The following is an 18507-nucleotide window of genomic DNA, read 5'->3' as shown; positions in this document are numbered from 1 at the left end:
ACTTATTAATTCACTCTTTGAGGCCGAGGTGTTAGGATCCGTTTGGGGTCTTTATGAGGGACACATTTTGCAGAAAGTAAGAAATTTGATGCCGCTTTACATAAATACATATAAAACTCGGGTTAGTTTATGACAGAGGAAAGTACGTACAGCCAGTCATGCTGTTATTGTTATTCTATTTTGGTTAAAAGAATAGAAATTAATTGCAGGGAAAAAAAACCCTCTATGACTTAAAAAAAAAAAAAAATCCCCAAATGCGACTTGAGCCATGCTCATGGAAATTGCCTGAAAGTCTTTTCCTTTTCCAGAAGTTTGTACGGATCAGTGGCTACCCGGTAGAATCTCCCAGGGAGCTTTGCAAAATGCTGATGCCCAGGCCATACCAGCGAGCAATGACACCAGAATCCCAGGGACTGTGACTCGGGCATCATAAAGCCCCCCAGGTGCCACCAATGTGCAGCAGGGCTGAGGGTCCCTTGCATCCATTTTCCGGGCTGACACAAGTGGCTTTTAACAATATAAACCTAATGCTTGGTTCTGAGTTCTAATCTTGTCTCCAGGGCTATTTACTGTGTGACATAGGCCCAGCGCTTAACTCCTCTGTTTCCTGGCGCCCTCTTTTGAAACAACGCCAACAGCAGCAGACTGTTGTCAGAGACATTTGCTGACAAAAACACAGCAATCACGGTGCTTTCACCGAAGTTGAGCTTCAGGAAGCTCCGCTCCAGCACTTTCGAGTAGATAAGGATGACTCAGCCCGGGAGGGAATCAGACCCTCTGCCGAGAAATGCTTAGAGCGGGGAACCACTGCCAGCCCTCCTCCTTTGCTTTTCAGAAAAGAGACTCTATGTCCCGAGTTTGTGGGTCATCCTCAAACTCTTCTAACGAGGTTTCACACGGAGCGGCAGTGCAGCACAGTGGCTATGAACTTGGGCCATAAAGCCAGATAGGGCTCACATCCCAGTCCTGCTGCCTGCTAGCTATGTGACCTTGAGCTTGTCACTTCACCCCTGCAAAGGCCTCAGTTTTTTCATCTGTGAAAGGGGGATTATCATACTTCGAGGTTATGGTAAGGATTAAATGAGCACGTAATATATGCAAAGTGTTTTAAACAACATTAGCACAAGGTACGTGCAATGTGTGTCTTTGCTGTTATTTTCATCACTATTAAAGAAAGACACAGATGCCTCCGGAATTTGCAGGGGTTCCCCAGGATTGCAATTCTGTTCTAACCCCTTCAAGTTTCCAATCTCCAAAGCTCAGCGGTGGGGAAGGACTGCTGAGCCAGCACCCCCTGCCTTATGCTCTCCTCTTGGCGTGACCAGGGTGGGACCTCACCTCCAGGATGTTGTAGCGGGAATTGTCACAGTAATCGCGCACGCCGATCTCTGTGCCCATGTACCAGCCGCTGAAGGGGCAGGCGCTGAATTCCAGGCCGCCGATCTCCAGAAGCATGTTGGACACGGCGGGCAGGCCGTACCACTTCAGCCCCAGGTCCTTGAACCACTCGAACCTGCGGAGAGAACGCAGCCCGGCTCACCAGGGGACAAGCGTCTCACGGGCAGACACGTGAGCAGAGAACCTTAGTCTGGGGATGCTGAAACACCAAGGGCTGACTGTGTCAGAATCTCATTCCTGGAACCCCCAACTGAGCTGTGGAATCACGGGTTCCACAGCCACGGCCTGAGAACATGCATTTTAATCATGTTTCCCAGATGTTTCAGATGGACGTCCAGGCCTGAAAACCACTGCCCTGGGCTTCTGTTTCTCTCCCAAATCCACCCTGAAAAGTGAATCCAGGAGAAAGTGTGGGACCTCGCTCTCCCCCAACCTGCTGAGCTCCTTCCTACCTCAGGGCCTTTGCACAGGCAGTTCCTACCTCCTGGGAGCTTCTCCCTCCCTGCTGTGCTTCCAGCTCGGACCCATACTTCGATTCTCAGCTAAAATGATGCTTACTCTGAGAAGCCTCTCCTGGCGCCCAGTTGGCTCAGATGGTTTCATGCTTCTAGGTACCACAAATTTTACTTGCAGCACTTCATTGCAATTAAGTAGTTATTTGAGCAATCGTGTGTGTAAGATCTTTTCCTCCTTGAGATCATAAGCATTTTCGAGGCAGTGGCTAAGTCAGGCCCTAAAGCTAGCACAATGCCCGGCCTGGGAACGATAAACTATGCTGCACAAGACAATGAATGAAGGAATAAATGCAGGTTAAGTTTTACTGAAGAGACTGGGTGAGTTCCCAGATATCAGGCAGTGTCAGAGCCTCAAGACACTGGCTCCCTCTCCAGGGCTGACACTTGGGTTGAGGCATGGGAGCCCAGCCCTGGGTGCAAAATTTAAGAGGAGGGGTGCACCAAAAACTCAGTAATCGTGATCAATGCTGTTATTTATTTATGCAATATTTTAAATTAATGCAACATTTAAAAAAATCAAACTTAATGCTCTCTATGTATGTACACATATATAGGATGAACCAAATATCAATAGTTTTAATAAAGACAGAAGCCACCCTGTGCTGCATGACTCACTTCCCTTATCTAACCCTAATCTCAGTCCTGAGCTGGATCCCGTCTTTAATGAAAATGTTGATATATTGTTCATCATGGTTTTTTTTTTTCTTTTTAAGAAAAATTAACTTTGAGACCCAACATTATAAAACTACTAGAAGAAAATATAGGGGAAGTGCTTCAGGGCATTGGTCTGGGAAGAGATTTTATGAATAAGATCTCAAAAGCATGGGCAACAAAAGCAAAAATAAACAAATGGGATTATATCAAACTAAAAAGCTTCCGCACAAGGAAACAATCAACAGAGTGAAAAGATAACCAACAGAATGGGAGCAAATATTTGCAAACTATTCATCCGACAGGGTATTCATATCTAGAATATAAAAGAAACTTAAACATCTCAATAGCAAAAAAAAAAATCTGATTAAAAAATGGGTAAATGATTTGAACAGATATTTCTCAAAAGAGGACATACATGAAAAAAATACTCAATATCACTAATCATCAGGGAACTGCAAATCAAAACTTTAGTGTTGCAAAATCTCACCTTAGTTAGGATGGCAATTATCAAAGAGATAAAAAGTAACAACTCCTGGCAGGATACCGAGATAAGGGAACTCTTACACGCTGTTGGTAGGAATGTCAGCTAGTACAGCCAGTATGGAAGTTGCTCAAAAAGCTACAAACAGAATCGCCACATGATCCAGTAGTCCCACTACTGGGCATTTACCCAGAGGAAAGGAAATCGGTATATTGAAGAGACATCAGCACCCCTATGTTTACTGCAGCACTATTCACAGTAGCCAAGATACGGAATCAACCTAAGTGTCCAACAACAGATGAATGGATAAAGAAAACGTGGTGTATATACACAACGGAATACTATTCAACCACAAAAAAGAATGAAATGCCATCATTTGTGGCAACGAGGATGGAACGGGAGGACATTATGTTAAGTGAACTAAGCCAGGAACGGAAAGTTAAACACCGCATGTTGTCACTTGCATGTGGAAGCTAAAAAAAGTTGATCTCCTGGAATTAAAAAGTAGAACAATGCTCTGGTTTTTCTTCAGATCGGAAAAATCTTTTGGCTTTTACTAGAGATTTCCGTGGAGATAAACAATTCTGAATGTTAACCCAATTTTGGGGGGCCTTGCGTTTGCAGGGCCAGTAAAAAGAGAAAAAAAAATATATAAAAAGAAGTAAAAAGTAGAACAGAGGATACTAGAGGCTGGGAAGGGGAGGGGGGAGAGAGGGCTGGGGAGAGATTTGTTAAAGAATACAACATTACAGCTGGATAGGAATCAGTTCTGATGTTCTATAGCACGGCGGGATGACTACAGTTAACAATATATAGTTTCGAATAGCTAGAAAGAGAATACTGAATATTCCCCAGTATTGGGGATAAACGTTTGAGATGAAACGAATTACCCTGATCTGATCACTATACATTATACGTCCTGAACCATCACTAGGTGCCTCATGATTATGTGCAATTATGTGTCAATTAAAAAACGAAAACAAAATGCATTAGCTTTGATTTTTAAAAATATTGCATTCACGTTTATCTCAAGCATTACTGAGTGTTTTGACAACCCCCCTTGATTTTGTCCAACACTAGGTTTGAGTCTAGCGCCTCCCTGTGGATGTCCTAGACTCTCAAACGGCAAATGCTGCTCGCGTTGCTGGCCTCAGCTCTGGCAGCAACTTCCTGGCTGCAAATTCCTTTTGAACTTGATCCACAACGGGTCCCGTAGGGTTTTTAAATAGTTCCTTCTATTGAAAACTTGTGCCCACAACAGGACAGTAGGTACTTGCGCTCTTCCAACCCTTAGGGCTAGAAAAAGGGCAGGTCCTTGTTAATCACTTAGGAATGGGCTGAGGAGGGAAGGGTATGCATGATTCAGAAGGGACAGTGGTCCCAAGGCTGCTCAGGGAGGACTTACTGGGCTTTGAGGGGGCCCACTTTGCCCAAGATCTGTAGTGAGGACAGGAACCGAGCTCCCCTTCCAGCCTGTCTGGGCTGGAGAGAGAGCCAGGGGTCGGGGGATGGTGATGGGCAGAGAGGGGCACTGGAAACCCCCCACAGCCCCCAACCCATGTGGGTCCCTCTTACTTGGGGTGCCTGATGGGAACTTCCAACACCAGCTCGGGAGGAATCTGGAAGAGCTCAGGGTCGTTGCCGTTGGCCTGAAGCAGGAGCGGCAGGACGTCGAAGCGGCCTCTTGGGGGCTTCCAGCCCTGCTGCACGCAAATCTGCAACCAGACCCGGCCAGGGAATGCCACCGTGTCCCAGACCCTACAAACATGGCCAGCTCTGCGGGACGAGGGGCTGAGCAGAGATCCAGATGCAAGCCCCCGGCAGCCGCTTCCTCAGGAGGCTCTTGGACCATGCCACCTCCTTTATAACTTTCTCCCTGACATCGCCATGGAGCTAGTACAACTTCTTGTGGTCCCCGGGGCAGGGGGCAAACCTTTCCTCCAGCTCTGAGCTTTGTGGTTTTGACTGACTGTCGCACCTGCCCTGTGCCCACCCCACAAGTGTTCGCATTAGTCGCCGTAAGATACAAAGAAAATCTACTGAGTTTGATGAAGGCAGATGTATTAGAATTACTGCATAGAATGCATTTGTTAGAGTAGCTGTCCAATAGAAATATAATTTGAGCCACATAAGTAATTAAAATTTTCTGGTAGCCACATTAAAAAAACCACAGATGAAAATAATCTTCTTAATACACTCATCTTAAATAATATATTTTAAATTCAATTATATCCTTAATATTGATATTAATTTATTAATAATGTATTAAAATATTACTATCAATATATCCTAATCATATATTTGGCATTAAAATTAACGATGTAACATATTTCCTAATCCAATAAATATATCAAATGTATGTAATATATAACATAATTAATATATTATATATCAACAGTAACTTATTGATAAAATATTGATATGAATGTATTTAAATAATATATTTAATATTAAAATTAACTATGTAACAGTGATTAATCCAGTAAATCTATTAATTTATTAATTAATATATTAGCCTCCTACTGTATCCACATTATTATTATGTCAACATGAAAAATCATCAGTGAGCTCTTTCCTACTCCTTCTTATCCTCAGTTTTCGAGACCTGGTGTGTGTTTTCACTACGGCCCCGGGAACTAGCTACATCTCAAGCGCTAACAGCCACACGTGGCCAGTGTCCTTAAGGGACACGGCACGGTTAGAGGGTTTGGAAAGATGTAATTACTGCGGTCAGGTTTGGGCTGATTCTTTGCGTTGCGTTAGGAGAAGCGCTAAATCACAGACTTAACAGAACACGTCCCCGGTCAGCGAGTTTCGGAAGGAGAGGAAGAGGCTGGGGCATTTATGTTCTGGTGACCACGAGGACAAGGTCAGCCAAGTACACAGTTAGTGCTCAGCCAAGTGGAGCAGCGAGTCTGGCTGCCTCTGCGACAGCACAGGTGCGACTCCTGGTCGCCCTGGTTACAGCTCCCTCCTCCTGACAATAACATTTTCATAAGAAAAGCCACATGCAAATGAAGTCGGCAGTCCGGGGCACTGCGGGAAGGAACAGGGGGACCCTCAGCCTGGCCAGCTCCGTCTCGGGGGAGGTCCTGGGAGGGGGAGCTTGAGGGGGATTTGGGCGGCAGACAACGGTGAAGCTCAACAGGGCACAAGCTGGGTGACAGATAAAAGGTGGTGCAGACCTGGGTGCCTGAGAGCATTCTAGACACGGGGTCTGCCTGTGGTGGCTCCCGGGGCACAGTCCATATAAGCTCCCACGTCTCACCTGTACTACCTGTCCGCGTGACCACCTGGCAGGAACACTGGGCGGGGACATGGTGGTGTTTGCTTTCCTGGTGGCTTTTATGAATTGACTCGGGCTACCAGCAATTATGTGGGTGCTGGTGCCATGGAGAGCCAAGCCCCTCAAAGGGTTGGGTGGGTAGAATTGATACATCCACAAATGGATGAATGGGTGATAGGAATCTGACGTATTACCCAGGTCAGAAAAGGTGGATGCCAGATGCAGCTTCTATTTCTTAGCCTCTCTCCTCGTAGTGAGAAGCAGGCCACTTGGACTGTGGTTCTAGCCTTCCCTGTCTACTCGTTGAGTAGCCTTGGATAACTCACTTGGCCTCTGTCAGACTCAGTCTACCCATCTGTGAAATGGGACAACAGTCCCCGCAGGAGGGTTGGGCAAGCTAATGGCATGAAATTGACCAATTGACCAGCTGAAAAAGAACCAGAGGATGAGGAACGGCCCCCCGTGGGGTGATCTGTCTAGAGGGGAGTAAACCGCACCCCATGGGCGGCTCTCTCTGTGATGATAACATTAAAGGGAGAAAAGCCTGTGGACAGAGACAGTCTGGGGGCATGACAGCCCAGGCGGGGGCAGGGGTGGGTGTTGTGCACGCTCGCACCTCTGTGAACTCCACGTTGGCAGGGTCCCCCAGGGTGGAGCCGTCGGGCTGTTTGTAGCCGGCGTAGCGGATGAGCTGGGAGTTCCAGACTCGGAAGTCGTGCTTGCCGTCTGTCCTCTGGGGAAATATGGTGATGGCAGACCTGTGGCAGAGAGAGGGGGACCCCTGGCATCAGGGCAGGACTTGGACTTCGGGGACATACGGAAAATGGTGCCACTCAGGCCAACAGTTGTTGAGGCTCAGGGTGGATGATGTCCACGCCAATATCACCAGGGACAGTCCTGTTCCTTGACTGGAACCACTGGAAGGGAGGAAAGTGGCAGGTCCCCTGCCACCTTGCTGAAGGAAGGAGAAGCCCTCTCTAACTGGAGACTTTCTTTTTCCTGAGACAGGGTCTTGCTCTGTTACCCAGGCTGGAGTGCAGTGGCATGATCACAGCTCACAGCAGCCTCCAACTCCTGGCCTAAGTGATCCTCCTGCCTCAGTCTCCTGAGTAGCTAGAACTGCAAGTGTGGGCCACTATTCCCAGCTAATTTTTTAAAAAATTTTTCATAGAGATGGGGCTTTCGCTATGTTGCCCAGCGAGACAACTGTAATCCCAGCACTTTGGGATGTTGAGGTAGGAGGAACGTTTAGGGCCAGAAGTTCGAGACCAGCCTGGGCAACATAGTGAGACTCTGTCTCTATAAAAAATAAAAAACTTAACTGGGTGTGGTGGCATGCTCCGTTAGTCCTAGCTACCCAGGAGGCTGAGGCAGGAGGATAGATTGAGCCCAGGAGTTCGAGGCTGCAGTGAGCTATGATCGTGCCACTGCACTCCAGCCTGGGCAACACACAGAGATCCTGTCTCTTAAAAAAAAAATTGTGGAAAGATGTTGTCTGCTGAGTCTCCTAGCTGAAGCCCTGGTCTCTTTGCTAAAGGAAGATCAGCAATTGTTAGAGAGGCGTTAATGATATCTTAGCTCCAAACTGAGCCTTTCTCCTTGGCATCATCATCAGGATTGAAAAACAAAAAAACCAAAAAATAGAAAGGAGAATAACTTTTTCACGACATGGTTTCAACGTTATCTCATGCCAGGAGCTCTCGCCAGCTGGACTCACGGATGCCATCCGTGGACTGAATCCCAGGCCACGGGAATGCCGTCCTGTCTTTGTGTCAACACAGGGCTCACGTGTCAGGTCCAACCCATTGCTCATAGGTCTTCCCTCATCCACATTCCTTCCCGGGACTTTGCCCTGCGGGTCCCTTTGGCTGAACTCCCTGTCTCCCGTCACATGTCCTCCTTCAAGGCCTAACCCAAAGCCACTTTGTCCACGTGGCATCGCCTGTCTCATCTAGTGCACAGGGCTGCTTTTTTTTAAAGGTCTTCTTCTCTGCACAAGACAATGTGGCATTTCATACCGCAGGGGTGGTGCGTCCCACCTGGGGCTGAGTCTAGAATTGGCTGAAGGTGAAAGTCACACAAGTTCAAAGGTGTCTTGCAGATGTTTGAGCAGAGGTGCCGTATCGGAGATGAACGCAGAATGAGTCTAACCGTTTTCCCTCCAGCGCCAAAACCTATCTCTGTTTCTCTGGCTGAGCACCAGACAAAGGGTGTCACGTGCATCTCTAAAAGGCACGTTTAGAAACACCAGAACCGCAGGCCGCGAGCGGGGTGTGGTGCTCACTTTGTGTGCGGGAACCGAGGCCAAAGGAGGAAACGGAACACGCGTGTGTGCCTCGAGCACGGTGTCGCTGAAGGGCAGATTGAAGGTTTAAATTCTCTCCCCCTCCCTCCTTCTACCTCGTCCTTCCTCTCTTACGCAGGGACTGTTCCTCTAACATGCCACACATTCTCTCACGGTTCTCATCGTTTTCAGACTTGGGGTTTAAAAGTTAAATAAAAAAGATAATCAGCTGAATATTTTCTTGCATAGAAGAACTCATGAAGACCCCGCCCCCTGCCCCTGATAGGTAATTGGAAAAAGTGGAGGGGCCCTGCCCGGCCTGGGGACCCCTCCCAGTGGCTGCTCATAGTACCAGTTGAAACCACCAGAATAGCCCGTAATCCCCTTGGGGGGGCCTAACCTTGACTGGGTCCCTTGTTAAAAGTCAAGGTGTGCAGGAGGGTTCTTTGATGTTCTCTGGGCGGTGAGGCGTCTCGGGAAGGAGACCTGCATACCGACGCCTCATGCAGGCCTGGGCTTGGGCTACAGGCCCGTTTCCTCCTGGTGGGCCCAGGCAGCTGGGACACGCTGTTTCCTTCTTAAGGAAGAGACACAGCCAAGAAAATTCATGCTTAATGCAAATAACCTGCCTCTGGCTGAGCTCAGGGTAGCCTGGGGGCTTGTGGGAATATCCTGGCGGCGGCCCCAAGGTGGGATTGGCCCTCAGCAGCTGGGAACAGATGCTGCAGCAGCAGCGAGTGAACAGGATTAGCAGCCGGCTGCTGTGGGGCCCCAGCTGTCCCTGTCCAGCTGTCCCTTTCCCGGCTGTGACTTGCCAGCATGGCAGCCTCTAGCCACGTGGATGCCTTCCTGCCCGGGCCTGCTCCCTGTGGTTTTGCCCTTTGTGTTGATGCAAGAGGAGTCCAAGGTGTGGCTTGGCTCCGTGCACCCTGAGGGAGCAGTCCCCAAAGCAGCAGGAAGAGAAATTGCCTTTTCAACCAAGGCAGATTTGGAGGCAGCTCCAAGCCACAGAGCAGGACACAAGAAAAAGCAGGTCACCACCAGCAACAGGCTTTTCCTGTTCCTGGAAACCTAAGCTACTTCTTCCTGCCCTCTCCATGGGGGTATTCAAGGGTGGGTTGAACGTGATGCATGTTGCTATAGTTTTGCAAACTACATGGGCGTCTGATTGTCCCAGAAGAGAAGGAACATATGATGGGACATGGAATGAGGGTGCCAGGACACCTCTCCTGGCTTGGCCCATCTCCCCGAAAGGGGAGCCTTTCTCTGGCAGATGAGCCGACTGCAGAGCCCAGGCTCAAGGCTGTGGGGACACCTGACTCCCCGCTCCCCACGCCCAGCTGTCAGCTCACCTGAGGTTCCCTTTGTTGGTGGCATACTTGATGTGGTTGCAAATGTAGTTGAACATCCCGTGAGCCGTGGTGCAGTCGCGGGCATCAAACACCTGGAAGAAGCGCGGGGTGGGATCAGTTGCCTCCCCCGTCCCTCCCCGGCGCCCCAGTGCGGCCTTCCAATTTTAGGAGAACCTGGAACTCACTCCAGCTGTGGCTCCACTGGAGTCACGAGCACCTCACTACTGACTCTCAGGCTGGGTTCTATATTTTCTTCTTTCTATCCTAATAACCAAGGTCAACCAGACCAGGAAAAATCCCCTAAAAGAAGGCATGCAGTGGGAGCAAATATGGGAAAGGGATGGGGGATAAAAGAGGGGATTTTAATGGGCTGGTTACATTTCCTGGTAGGTTATTAGAGATTAGGGAATTAAAAACCAATACAAAAATTAAACAACCCCCCCCAATCTTGATAATGAATCCACTTCCAACTTTAAATTATTCTCTAGAATAAAATCATGCCAAGGGACACAGAAACTCATGCCTTCAGGGAGTAGGCAGATAAATAATCGAAGAGAGGAGGTGTAAGACAAAAGGGAGTGGTGAGGTCTGCGGTAAACTGGAGACTGTAAGTCTTACCAAGAGCTATACAAATTCATTTTTAAGGAATGACTGTGTTGGTTAAATAAGACATGACTATCATCCGGGTTTGGCCATGATCTGAGAATCTGGGGCCTCATGACCATCATCTAATTTGTCACCGTGGCCACCAGGTACCCTGGGTAGGAGCTGACCCTTTCTAGAGCTCCACTCACTCCCCTTCCCACCCACCCTCCTCTCACTGAAGGGCTCTTCAAGGCGTCCGAGCCTCACCACCTACTTGCAGCTTGGACCACTGGATCCTGCCGACGCAGCGGGACGCGTTCCGCCAGGCGTGCTTGGCCCCGTAGATGAGCTCTGTGTCCTTGAGCTGGTAGGTGCTGGTGGTCTCGATCTCTTTGTTCACCTCTTCCAGCCTGTCCATGTGGGCTTTGGAGCCGAATCTGAGTGGGCAGGGACGGGACACGGGAGCGTCACCCTCTCTTCTGGATTAGAGGTTGGCGGGAACGGAGAGCAATCCCGGGAGGTTGGGAGCTACAGAAAGTCCTGAGCTGATTTCTGCACAGGACAGTTTGAGCAGGAAGCAGAGACTGCAAACTCAAATGCCCACGCAGGCCCGGCACTGTACGGACGACTAAACCAGCCGGGGGGCAACTGCGGCAAACTGGCCAGCCCAGGCCCTGTCCAAAGCCGGATGGCCACAGCTCAGCTCCAGCCAACTGTCACCCGAAAGGAATGGGGGCCCAGTGCTGCTCCATACTCTTTCAAGAGAAACTGCGAATCTGATTTTTAAAGAAAATGCTTCCAATTTTTAAATGTCGGCAATGAATTCAATTTTAGAAAGGTAAAAAATTGATTACGGAAAACTTTAGGCTTACAAAAGATATATGGAAGAGTATAATATACACCCATGTCCCAAGCCTAAGAAATAATATTATAGTTCCTTAGGAATGACTTCCCACTCTCTCCCCAGATGTGACTGCTATTACTGTCTTGAATCCGGCATTGACTATTCTTGTATGTTTATTTATGCTTTTGCCCCATGTGTATCTATCCCTAGCCCATGTACGGCAGCAGTCCCCAAGCTTTTTGGCACCAGGGACCAGTTTCATGGAAGACAATCTTTCCACACCGACTGGGTGGAAGGGGGCGGATCTGGCAGGAGGTGGAGCTCAGGCAGTGATGTGAGCGACGGGGAGCGGCTGTAAATACAAACGGAGCTTCACCCCTCACCTGCTGTTCACCTCCCGCCGTGCAGCCCGGTCCCCAGCAGGTCACAGACCGGCACTGGTCTGCAGCCCAGGGGTTGGGGACCACAGAGGTACAATGTCATTCTACATGTTTAGTTAAGTTTATATAGGGCTGGGTGCGGTGGCTCATGCCTATAATCCTAGTACTCTGGGAGGCTGAGGTGGGAGGATTGCTTGAGCTCAGGAGTTTGAGACCAGCCTGAGTAAGAGCGAGACCCCGTCTCTACTAAAACTAAAAAAAATTAGGCAGGCCTGGTGGTGCAAGCCTGTATTCCCAGCTACTCAGGAAGCTGAGGCAGGAGGATCACTGGAGCTCAGGAGTTTGAGGCTGCAGTGAGCTACGATGACACCACTGCACTCTACCCAGGGCAACAGAGCGAGACTCTGTCTCAAAAAAAAAAAAAAAAGAGTTTATATAAATGGTGCTGTAGGAGATGTGTCCTTCTATGACTTTTCTTTCTTTTGCTCAAAATTATTTGTGAACTTCAATTCCATGAACACGCAGAGCTCCAACCCCTTCATTTTTTACAGTTGTATAGTATTCCATTACTGGACTATACCACAACTTACCCATTCTCCTGTTGATGGTTTTAAGATGGGTTTCTTGCTGGTTCTTTAATAGCAATTTTCCCTACCATATGTTTCAGTGAACATTCTTATGCATGCCTCCTTGTGAACAGGTGTGAGAGTTTCTCTAGGAAACTAGAGATAGATATACATATATCTCTAGGCATGGAATTGCTTAAAATATTTCAAATTTTAAGCAGCTCTTTTCAGGCCAACAAAAGCACTTTGGGAGTCACCTTTGGGCTGCCAATTTCTGACCTCTGTGTGTGGGAGGCAGAGGCCGTAGGGTCAGGTCTTGCTTCAACTGCCTGCAAGGTTGGAGCTCACGTCTTTGTCCCCGGCACTCAATAACTTACCCCACGCTTCCCGGAGTTGACACACACTTGCCTTTTAATTGACGAATAGTACTGATCGATAAACTCTTTGGCGAGAGGGAAGAGCTGTTCTTTTGTGCGGACATCTTCCGGCCTTCTCGTGGGCAGGGAGGGCAGCATGATGGAGCCCATGCAGATGCGCTCCGTGCACCCCGTCTCCTGGAAGACAGAGAGATGTGGCCGTCGCGCGGTGTCACTCACGTGTGGCAGGTGGCAGGCTGCACACCTGGATCTGACAGTCATGGGCGAGTTGACCTGGCCCTTCATTCTCCAAGGGGATTTCTCAAGTACCAGCTTTGAACCGTCGCTGGGCACGGTCATCAGCCAAGGTCAGGGACAATAAGCAGCTGAAGTGTTTGCTCTACTCAACTGGGGGAACAGGAGCTTTCTGACTAGGGATCAGAATCACTGGTACTAAATTCCTAAATAGTGTTTGATTCCACGTTGATCAAGAAGGAACTAGCAGAGCGGCTGCGGAAACTCATTTGAACGCATCTATGATAGACTGATGGCAAAAAATGATCCCAATTCTTCTTCTCCCTGAATCCACGCCCTTTGCAATGTGACTTTATAGCAACTCCCCATCAAGCAGTGGAGCCAGTCCCCTCACTCTTGGAATCTGGGCTGGTTTTGACCCAAAGTGACACTGTGCCAGTTCTAAGCCCGGGCCGCAAGAGATCTTGCGTGCCTGTTTGTTCTCTTAGAACCCTGCGACCACAAGTGACAAGCCCAAGTGAGCCTGCTGGGACAGGAGGGACCACACGGGAAACAGAGCTGAGTCATCTCAGCCAGGGCCATCCTAGACCAGCCTTCCCTTAGCCGACTCCTCAGATAACTGCAAACGCACAGGGACGCCCCGCTAAAATCAGCTGAGAATGGGCCAGGTCAGCAGAACCGCTCAGCCAATAGCAGACTTTTGAAAAACAATAAATAGTGTCTCCAGCCACTAAGTTTCTGGGGAAATTTGTTACGCAGTAATAGCTTACAGAGACAACACTCCTCCAAGACGCCCATTTTCAACAAAAACGGAAAGCAAGACGTAGGTTTGTTGACTGTTAAAAATATGAAATAAACATTTCAAGAACACATGTGAAATTGAGGAAGGTTTGCTCAATACCGCATCCGTGGTCAGATTCTAAGAGATAGAGAGAATGCATTCAGAGCCGGCAATTTCCCTTAGGTCCTTTTGTGACCTAGATACACAAATAAAAGGTATTCAAATAAGTGAGTGAGTATCTACCTGTGGTTATCAAACAGGGGTGAATTTCCTGGCCAGGGGATGTTAGGCAACGTCTTAGAGATGTTTCTGGTGGTCACAGTTTGGGGGAGTTCTGACATCTAAGGGTACAGTCTGCAGGGGGGCTCAACATTCTGCAATGCACGGGACAGTGCCCGACAGCAAAGACTTATCTGGCTCCAAATGTGGATAGTGGTGAGGTTGCAACAGCCCGGTCTACACCCTACTGGGGTACTCACCAGTGTGCTCTTAAGGTGGAGGGTGTCAGTGAGAACCACGTCAGTCTCCCAGTTCTTGACCTTGAGGAAGCGGGGACACTTGGAGGGGCTGCCATCCTTGGTGGGGGACTGTCTGCCCGAGGCGGGGGGCTGCAGGAGGGAAGAAAGGTGGAACATTAGGCAGAATCTTGAGTGGACTGTGAAGTTGTCTCCGCTGTGCCTGGGAGAGGCACTGGGTGTGCCTTGAGTCACCTGTCGGCACCGACAGAAGGATCCAGCCCTCCCTGGCTGACACATGTACAAGGTTCCTGGGAACCTGCTTCCTCCCCTTGTGCAGGAAGAAGCACCATGGAAGAGCCTTTTGGGTTCTGTTCTAGAAAGAGAGCTCAGGAACTCAAAGGTGGTCTCTTTGATATCTGGCACACAAACAATGAATGTTTTTTGAGTGAATAAATGACTGACAGGGCACCGCACCATCAGCCTCTCTGAATGATAACAGCCCTCAGTACTGAGGAATCAATCTGAAGCTGGGTCAATTTACTTGGATTTCTGGGCCTTCCTGCTACAGCCCAAACTCATCATGTATGTTAAGTAGTTGGACAACAGGTTTAAACTGAAAAGTTTTGAAGCACAGAATATTGTCCTCAAATTTCAGGTGTCTGCCTCTCCAAAATGCCTCAGGGCCTTTGCACCTACCATTCCCTCTGTCTTGAACACCTTCCACCCCTCATTTGTCTTCACCTCTGTAAACAGATTGACCAGCAGTAGGTGAGGGGGAATGAGTTCCAGGCTGGGCAATGTTAGCCCATCCATTTTAGACCTCATGGATGAGGATCACATCTGTCCTGGATGTTTCTGGGCCATTGTCTACTTGCTTGGGCAGAGGTGTGCACATGTGTCAGGCAAGTGTCGGTCACTTAGCAACTCCAAGGGAGATGCAGCAGGCACACCCTGCTGTGAGAGCCAAGCACAGGCGGGGAGGAGATGAGATAATGTGGAGTGATGCTCATGCAAGGAGAAGATCAGTGGGCAGTGACCTCGATGCAGGGAATTTGCACATTCAACCAGTATTCATTGAGCACCTACTATGCGCTCAACAAACAGGCACTGGGGATACAGCGGTGAACAACACAGACAGGGTCATTGCCCTTGTGGAATGTTATTGTGGGAGAAGTGGAGATAAATAATAAGTAAAGTAAACTAATATACGAACAATATAATTTCAGGTGGCGAAAAATAATAGAAAACAGAGGGAGGTGATAGTGGCAGGGAGAAAGGCAAGTGCAAAGGCCCTGAGGTGGGGATGAGCTTGTTAAGTTCAAAGGACCAGCCAGGAGGCCAGTGCGGCCGGAGTGTGTGGGTGAGAGTTGGGTGCCAGGAGATGAAATCAACAAGGAGGCAGGGCCGGTATCTCGCTGGCTTGGAGGGACTCAGGCTGGCAAGGAAAGTTGTTAATTACAATGAAACTGGCAAACTCCATGACAGCAGTCACAGAGAACTCTGAAGGACTAGTACTGAAAACTAACATTAAATGAGCACTTACTATGTGCCGCACAACAATATTATTATTCCCACTTTACAGATTAGGAAACTGAGGCACAGAGAGATTAACTAAGTTGGCCAGAGCTAGTAAGCTGGATACAGGGGTCAAATCCAAGCAGTCTGGCTCCCAAACCATGCCCTTAACTGCTCCACTACCCTGTCTCCTGGGCACGATGAATTCTTCATTCATTCAACACAAGTTCATTGAGCATCTATGTGCCAGGCAAGGCAGCAAGGCCACAATGGCCCCATGGAGTTACAGTCCAGTGGGGGGTGCTGACAACGGAATGAGCCATCTCTGTCAGGCACAATAGATGCCATAACAGGGGATGCTGGCAGTGTGGTGGGTGCACATAGAAGACACACGGCTAGCCCACAGTGTCTGATTTCCAAGTCAAGACCAGAAGGATCAGTAGGTGTTGTTCAGGCCAAGAAGGGGGAGCAGGATCTTGCAGGTAGTGAGAACGGCTTGTGCAAAGGTCCTGGGGTGAGAGACCTATCACGGCCACCTTACTGGCCAGTGGAACAGGAGCTCTGTGCTGAAGCGTTCGTGCAGCCTGGGGAACAGGAGGCGGCTGAACAGCACGCTACCACTGAAGACAGCTCTGGAAGAGTGCAGGGAGTGATGGCAGGGAACAGATGGAACATGCTAGGACACATGATCTTCCATGTCTCCCTGCCCTGGCCAGATCTGGTCCTCCCCGGTGGCTCCCACTTTGGGGGCACCGTCCATCTGTGCTGGACAAGCCACAGGTGGGAGCTGTCCTAACACAGCCTGCTCTTTATCACCCACATCCAACCACCACTGACCCCCATCTGCGTTTCTAAATACCTCTAGACTCCACCCACTCCTCTCCCCTGCTAGGGCCAGCACCTGGCCAAGCCACTGTCACCTCCTAGATGTCAGCCATGGCTTATTACTAGGAGTATTATTACTATGCTACTACTGGCCCAACTTCCAGCATGCAGACTACGATTGCTGCTACTGCTGCGAGTGTCATTCGCGTGCTACTCCCACGCTGGGCAGCGTGAAAAGGCGTGGGATGAGTCCTTCCCTTGGTCCCGCATTTACACTTTCCATCCTGCCGAACTCCGAGTTATTTCAGTCACGTCTCTGCAGGGAGCCGCGTACTAGCATCCCGCTTCCTTGGACGCCCTGGCCAGATGCCCTAAATGCTTCTTTAGGATTCTGTCTCCACCCCCGGGACACTTAACAGTTGACAGGAGTCCCACGTGGGCAGGGCTCTGTAGTGACATCTTCCTCTGATCGTGCCCACAACCTGTGCGCTTGAGAAGAAAACAATCCTACCTTGCCCGTGGGGAAGGCGGCCCGGCCCTTCTCCCTAAATACCGGGTTTCACTTAGCCAGTTTAGAGTCGCTCTTGTCCACCCACACTCAGGCCCCGGAGGCTGAGGAGCAGCCGGGATCCCGGGAGTTGGGGGGAGGTGACGGATGTGGCGCTGGCACTGGGGTAGGGCCCGGGACCCAGAGCGTGGGCAGGGGGCCAGGCATGAGGAGGAGGGGTGGGGTGTGGCCGGTGGGTGGCAGGTGACAGCCTTCATCGCCGGGGGGCGGCAGGCGCGAGAAAACAGGCCCTAATAAAGAGGCCATCTGTCGAGGTTCCAGATGTGTGCAGGGTGGTCCTTAAGAGTCGAGTAATTAGCTGCCCGGGTGCCAGCCCTGCCACCTTCCGCCCGGGATTTCACCGGATCGCACCCTCGAAACCAGGCATCAGGCGGCTTCTGGCAGGGCTGTTGTACTTGGGGCTTTGATGTTTTAATTAGCCAGCGGTGATATTAGATGACTCAGGAGGGGACAAATGGGGGAGATGAATACAGCAGTCAGGGGAGCCGCATGCAGGACGCACATGACTTTGCTTAGCGGGACTGGAGTTCTCCTGCTCCAAGTGCAGATTAGCAGCACTTGGGGGGCAGTACGTTGGCCACAGGGCACAAACGGGCTTTGGGCTGCGGCTACAGGTGTCCTTTTCTGGTTTCCTGTCTGTGGTGGGACAATGGAAGCATCCAGGTGGTGGCTGGCTCTCCCTCTGTCCCTGGGAAGCCTGCTCCTAGATTTGCAAAGGAAGCGCGAGCTTGTGCGCCTTGCTCGGGGGGGCCCGCAGAGCCCTCGGGGAGTGCAAGGGCTGGTCTTGCGGCCCAGGCCCAGAGGGAAACAGGGAGGTGAAATTTGAACTTCATATACCTTTCCTGTGGCACAAAATCTTCTTCTTTTGATTTTTGTATTCAATGATCTAAAAATGGAAAAAGCCCCCTTAGCTCCTGGGCTGTAGGAAAACAGGCAGCGGCCACAGCGTGCGGACGGCTGCTTTAGAGAAGGCAATCGTACCATGCTTTTCTCGGTTGTGGGATGAGTGAGAGTCACTACACGGCTGAGGCCCGGAGGACTAGTCCCTGGCACACAGTAGGCCCTCAAGCACACAGTGGGTGAGGACACGTGAGCCTGAGCCCCAAGCTGAGAACTCTACTTTGCAGGATCCTGAAGCTCTGATTTCCTTCCTCCTCTCTCCTCTCTCCTTTCTCTCCTTCAACAAATACATACCGAGAACCTACAAACTGTAGCCCATGCCTGTGTTTGTCCAGCCCGTGAGCTAGGAAGGATTTTTCCATTTTTGGATTATTAAATACAAAAATCAAAAGAAGAAGAATATTTTGTGACACATGAAAGTTATAGGAAGTTCAAGTTTCAGTGTCCATAAACCCAGTTTTCCTGGGACGCAGCCACGTTCACTGGTTTCTACATTGTCCGTGG

General features: G+C 49.7%; 1 protein-coding gene and 1 non-coding gene across 2 annotated transcripts in view; one reads left to right on the top strand and one right to left on the bottom strand.

Annotated features, from left to right (window-relative positions):
* Positions 1–18507, bottom strand: part of NOS1 (nitric oxide synthase 1) — a 96103-nt gene that overhangs the window by 32458 nt on the left and 45138 nt on the right. Inside the window, exons 4-10 of the mRNA XM_045535155.1 lie at positions 14217–14345; positions 12754–12899; positions 10830–10992; positions 9971–10062; positions 6951–7092; positions 4624–4763; positions 1339–1513 (exon numbers count right to left, since the gene is read on the bottom strand). Coding sequence (XP_045391111.1) covers positions 1339–1513; positions 4624–4763; positions 6951–7092; positions 9971–10062; positions 10830–10992; positions 12754–12899; positions 14217–14345 — 987 coding nt within the window. The remainder of the gene's footprint in view (positions 1–1338; positions 1514–4623; positions 4764–6950; positions 7093–9970; positions 10063–10829; positions 10993–12753; positions 12900–14216; positions 14346–18507) is intronic.
* Positions 3561–3676, top strand: LOC123626305. Its single transcript, XR_006730794.1, has one exon. It is a non-coding gene; the product is annotated as a U5 spliceosomal RNA (small nuclear RNA).

This window comes from Lemur catta, chromosome 21 (genome assembly GCF_020740605.2).
Source record: "Lemur catta isolate mLemCat1 chromosome 21, mLemCat1.pri, whole genome shotgun sequence".
NCBI lineage: Eukaryota > Metazoa > Chordata > Mammalia > Primates > Lemuridae > Lemur > Lemur catta.
This window is presented reverse-complemented; position numbering and strand designations above follow the sequence as displayed.